The 5,880-nt window shown below is 35.7% G+C and overlaps 1 protein-coding gene across 1 annotated transcript in view; it reads left to right on the top strand.

The window, feature by feature from the left end:
• The window catches only part of arhgap9 (Rho GTPase activating protein 9), a 43,628-nt gene that overhangs the window by 32,745 nt on the left and 5,003 nt on the right, over nucleotides 1-5,880 (top strand). The window contains 7 exon segments of the mRNA XM_016477574.1: nucleotides 576-693; nucleotides 782-901; nucleotides 1,971-2,069; nucleotides 3,224-3,301; nucleotides 3,727-3,780; nucleotides 5,251-5,382; nucleotides 5,462-5,567. Coding sequence (XP_016333060.1) covers nucleotides 576-693; nucleotides 782-901; nucleotides 1,971-2,069; nucleotides 3,224-3,301; nucleotides 3,727-3,780; nucleotides 5,251-5,382; nucleotides 5,462-5,567 — 707 coding nt within the window.

Genomic DNA, 5,880 nt, shown 5'->3' with positions numbered 1-5,880 from the left:
TTCACAGATGAATAGAAAGTTCAAAAGAACAGCATTTATTTGAAATAGAAATCTTTTGTCACATTGTAATCAGTGTAGGAGAAAGTTACTTTTAAAAGTAATGCATTACAATATTGCGTTGCTTCCTAAAAAAGTAACTAATTATGTTACTTTGTAACTTTTTATGGAAAGTAATGCGTTGTTACTTTTGGGTTGCCGAGCAACACACAAAGTAAACAAAGGTGTATGTTTGTAGCGTAATTTACAACAGCTTCGAACGCGGCTCAGCCAATCAGAATCAAGCACCGGAACTCTCCGTTTTATAGTTACTTTTAAAAGTAATGCATTACAATGTAGTGACTAATTACGTTACTTAGTTACTTTTTATGGAAAGTAATGCGTTACGTTACTTTTTCTCATCTGCCTTGGCCTCATTTTTCTCTCTTCAGAAACAAAGAAAAAAAGAAACACAATTGTTATGTTAAGTAATCTGATTATGAAACTCACACTGATTATAAATGTCTTTACTGTCACTTTTGATCAGCAGAATGTGTTCTTGATGAATAAAAGCATGAATGATTTTATGTGTGCTGCAGGATAAAGAGAATCCTCTAGATAATGTGCTGCTGTATTCTCTGAGGAGAGCCGGATCGGTCGAGATGTTGGATCAGAGCGGAGACGAGGACGAGAATCGTGCCGGAAACAAGACGTCGCGTGAGTTTCGCCGTCATGGTGTTTTTCTAAACAATCACAGACCCGATGCGGTGTCGTCAGGCGGCTCTTTCACTCTCTGTCCCCGCAGTCCCTCGTTCCGCATCTAACCTGGAGAACTCGGAGCACAAGCGTGTGAAGAGCCGCTTGAAGAAGCTGATTCTCCGGAGGCCTCCGCTGCAGACGCTGCAGGAGAAAGGACTCATTAAAGGTCAGCCGTCTTTACCAAAGTAAACCTTAAAGCCCGGTTCACACCAAGGATCATAACTATAAAGATACAGTTCTAAAAATCATTCTAAATTTAAACGAGTCCACACCATGACTATAAGAATAACGGCACAGAGGAACGAATCTTTGGAATCGCTTTCAGATCGACAATAAACATTACAGCCAGACAACAAAATCATTCTAGTTATTTTTAGAGGCTTTTAAAGATCCTTACACATTAAAACTACTGTAAATCAATCCTGTTATGCTTTGCTATTTACACACGACATGTCTCTTTATTTACATGGTTAGTCTGAAATAATAAGTGATGCTGGAGCACAAAAGCAGGGGTATATTTGTAGCAATAGCCAACAATACATCGTATGGGTCACAATTATTGATTTTTATTTTATGCCAAAAATCATTAGGATATTAAGTAAAGATCATGTTCCATGAAGATATTTTGTAAATTTTTGATTTCTGAGTGAGAATTGTTTCAAAGTAAATCCTACAGCAATTTTTTCCCCCAGTGTACTCTGAAATAACATGCCAATTTTTATAATCTGGAAGAATTTTTGGTAACACTTTACATGCATAATGCATTATAAAGGGTTATTAAAGGGTATAATGCATTATAATTATTCATAATGTGCATTGTAATACATTATATCTTGTCGTAAGTAATTATAACCGAATTTAAAATGCATAATGTAACAATGACTTGATAAGTGTTATAATGTATTAACTGTTGTTACAATTATTCATGTGATTGTACGGTGCATTATAAGGTGCATTACAAGGCATAATCAATGCATTAAATCTACTTTTATAATGCATTATACATAAAGGCTTTAAGTAAAGTGTTGCTAAATTTTGTATTTTTTAAATATATTTATCTAGTTTTAATTTAATAAATCATGTGTATTTTTTTTTTTCCCCTTGAAATTAGAAATTAGTTCAAGCAACTTAATACCAATGTATTGGATTGCTGTTCAAAGTCAAATCGAATGTAAAGTTATTGACTGATTTTGCTGGATTGACTCTGACCTGTTGCTCTGTGTTTCTGATCTCAGATCAGGTGTTCGGCTGCGGGCTGGAGCTGCTGTGTGAGCGAGAGAAAAGCACCGTCCCAAAGTTCGTCAGGAAATGCACTGATGCTGTGGAGAGGAGAGGTGCGTTCACTCACTCACAAACACTGCAGCGGGAAAATATCCTAAGAAGGGAGGAGATTTGTGTTGAATAAAACATGATCGTAAGCAGGGGCGGCACTAGGGGTGGGCTAAGGGGGCTGAAGCCCCAAATGTTTTTACTATGCCTTTTACGAATCATCACTGAGTTTTCATGCGCATTAATGCGTCTATTAGTACCGCAGATTTGCTTTCTGCACATCCAACAGTGTCTACTTGCATTGTCATTCACTCCCGACAAGACCCGCCCACTGAGGCTCGTACTTCTGATTGACTGGTAAACTGGCCAACCAGCGATAAAAAGTTACAAGAGCTGCTTCAGGTGTCTGTATAACCAAAGTCCCTTTATTCTATAGTCTTTGGTATAACTTATCGCTGTAATACCGATTTTAGGTTATCTGTTACTGAACCCTGTCACTGTGAAGCAACAAATACACGCGCATTTAGAGCGATTATATGAACGGTTTGGTCAGCATGGTCTGTGGCAGACTTTTCTTCGTGTCAGGGCAACAATTCAATGAACAAAAAATAAATAGTAAGTTATTTAAATTGTAGAGACAATATTGTCTTTTTTGCTCTATTTCTCTAAAGAAAATGGTTCAAAACAAAGCCATGTTGAGCGTCTCTGCAGCAGCACACAGCGGTGTTTCCTTACTGAATGAATTTGCGTTTTGGGAGATTGAATGATTCACTGATCCATTCATAAAAACGGCTTCTTACTTCGTTCCTGAATGAATCAGTCGTTTTGAAAGAATCGATTGAATAAATGACTCAGTGACTCACTTATTAGGACAGTGGTTTGCCGCCACCTATTGGTAATTTTAGTTTCACATTTAAAAGTATCATTCTATTTTTTTTCTAGCATTTTTATTTCTATATAGCCGTTTTTATATTTAAAACATTAATCTCATAATATTATTTATGCAATTTGTAAGTGCAGTGTAATGTGCAAGTGTTAGAAATAAATAAAGAAGTGTATAGAACCCTGCATGTTTAATTAGGCTTATACTTGGCTTTTTTTTAAAGCCACTTACTCAATGTAAATATATACATATTGCTGTGTGCTAATCTGAACAACCAGTCCTGGTTAAAAATGTGTCTGATGTTCTGTTCCTGTAAATAATTGTGTGTTTATTCAGGTTTGGAGACTGATGGGATTTACAGAGTCAGCGGGAATCTGGCCGTCATTCAGAAACTGCGCTTCGCTGTCAATCATGGTGAGAGAGAGTCGATATCACATCATCATATCATACCCATAACCATCATTCAGTGCAATTAAAAGCTACATGAAATCAAAACAGAATGCATGTCCTGGTCTTACTGTGAATGATTCGTGGCAACTAGCAGCAATACGTTTTGTGAGATTATTGTTATTTACAAACAATAAACATGACATAAACAATCAAATTGAATTAGTGCTGTCAAACGATTAATTGCGATTAATTGCATTAAAAATAAACGTTTTTGTTTACAAAATATATGTGTGTGTACTGTGGTACCATAGTTTCATATTCTTATTTCTCTTCTCTTTACTGCGTTAAGCTTTAACCCTTTCCTATACCATCTGTGTGTGTGTGTGTGTGTGTGTGTGTGTGTGTGTGTATGTGTATGTCACGCGTGTAATTCCTGTCGGTTCTTGCAGAGCGAGCCGTGACCACAGACGGACGCTATCTCTTCCCTGAGGATTTAGTTCAAGGTTTGTCTCTTCTAAATAGAAACAGTCTTGCTGCTGTCGCTCTGCTTTCTGACTGAGAGTCTCCCGCTGCTCTTCGCTTCTCGCTCGATGTTTTAGTGCAGGAAATCTGTGGCGGGTTTCTTATGGGTTTGGATCACGGAAAAAGCTTTATTAATGTGACATGTTGGTTCATCTGCTGTTATGACAGTTTTCAAACTGATTTTAATTTATGGCACTCCTAGATATATATATATAATTTATACAGAAACTAGGAGTGCCATAAATTAAAATCAGTTTGAAAACTGTCATAACAGTAGATGTTTTTCTACTGTTCTACATGTTTTTTTTATATATATAATTTATACAGAAACTAGGAGTTATTTTTTTATTATTATTTTTTTTTTTATTCAATCAGGGACAATGCCTATTAAATATAAAATTTCAGCATTCCAGAAGTTTCTAGACGAAGATGTTCTTTAGAGTTCCTGCTGATTTTTTTTTTTTAAGTATTTTATTTCAAGCAACAATTTTATTTATTTATTTTTTTTAGTTAACAATAATAACCCTGGTAGAAATTGTTAGTAAACATATTTTTAATCCATATTCTTAATCCTTATCTAGTAAATCAGGATCAAGTCATGTAAACTCAATGCTTAAATCACTAATTTCAGTTAATGTTATTTGAGTGTTTCAAGTATAATTTTTTATGATTTTAGTTTTAGTGTAAAATAAACTTAAACTATTTAAATTGAAGTACTATAATAAAACTAAAGCTGAAATAAAAAAAATATGATATATAAATTATATAGAAACTTTATAGAAAACTATATAGACATTAAAAAACAAAAACTAATAAAAATGACTAAAACTTCAAAATGATAAACATAAAAAATATGGAAAAAAGCTATAATAGTATATAAAATAACACTGATTTCTACTCTACAAAATATTTCATAGCTTGGCATAACTAAAAAAAAATTATATTGATTATAAAAATGCTGTTTTAAGATTTTATTAGTTAACATGATTTTTCCAGGTCTAGAAATCACAATTTTAAAATATTTTTTTAAAGTTATATATCCCGGATTTCCAAAAAATGATTTTTAGCTGATAATTTTAAATTATTATTATTTTGCTTAAAAGCTAATTTTGTCTGGTTTTTTAAACAATTTTTAAATGAGAATTTTTAAGTCAGAACTATTTTCTGTGCAAAACTATTTTTCAAATCAGCTTTATGTCACATAAAGTTGTATTGAACCTGCAAAATGTTACAGAATTGAGATACGATGTGTGTGTGTGTGTGTGTGTGTGTGTGTGTGTGTGTAAGAGAGAAACAAATGATCTCCGCTGATCTGCTTCTTCACCTTTTCTTGACCTCTGACCTTCTACTTCTGCAGATCTTCTGCTGCAGCCTGATGCCTAAAAACGTGCAACATCTCTGTGTGTGTCACGCAGCATCTAACACTCACGCTTGCTCTCGTCTTCCTGCAGAGCGTCTGGATCTGGACGACCCGCAGTGGGAGGACATTCACGTCATCACCGGAGCGCTCAAGCTGTTCTTCAGAGAGCTGCCCGAGCCGCTCGTGCCGTACGGATTCTTCCACGACGTCGTCGAGACCGTCAGTGAGTGATGGCGAGAAACCCAGAGAGGAGACACCATAAAAGATTCGTTATGAGTGATTCAGTGCTTTGTGTCCTGTAGAAACCTCTGATTACCTGGATAAGGTGGACAGACTGAAGCTGCTGGTCGTCAGCATGCCTCCACACAACCTGCACACTTTAAGACACATGATACGACACCTCAGACGGTACGAACGCTCACATCACACACACACCTCAATCTATATCTGTCTCACATCTTTTCTCTTCACTAAAATCACTTTTCTTCATGTCTAAAGTCTCAATGCGTTTGAATCAGGTGATTTTTAATGGATGCATGAAATCAATTCTCCTCAAGTCATTTTTGTCTTGTTTTTCAGTGTGTGTGTATATATATACACACACACGCACGCACGCACGCACACACACACACACACACACATATACATGCACACACGCACAAACATATACACGCACACATACACACACACGCGTACACACACACACACTTATACACACACG

This window comes from Sinocyclocheilus anshuiensis, unplaced genomic scaffold (assembly GCF_001515605.1).
Source record: "Sinocyclocheilus anshuiensis isolate Anshui unplaced genomic scaffold, SAMN03320099.WGS_v1.1 scaffold1632, whole genome shotgun sequence".
NCBI lineage: Eukaryota > Metazoa > Chordata > Actinopteri > Cypriniformes > Cyprinidae > Sinocyclocheilus > Sinocyclocheilus anshuiensis.
The sequence above is the reverse complement of the archived record's forward strand: the minus strand, read 5'-3'. Positions and strand labels throughout refer to the sequence as shown.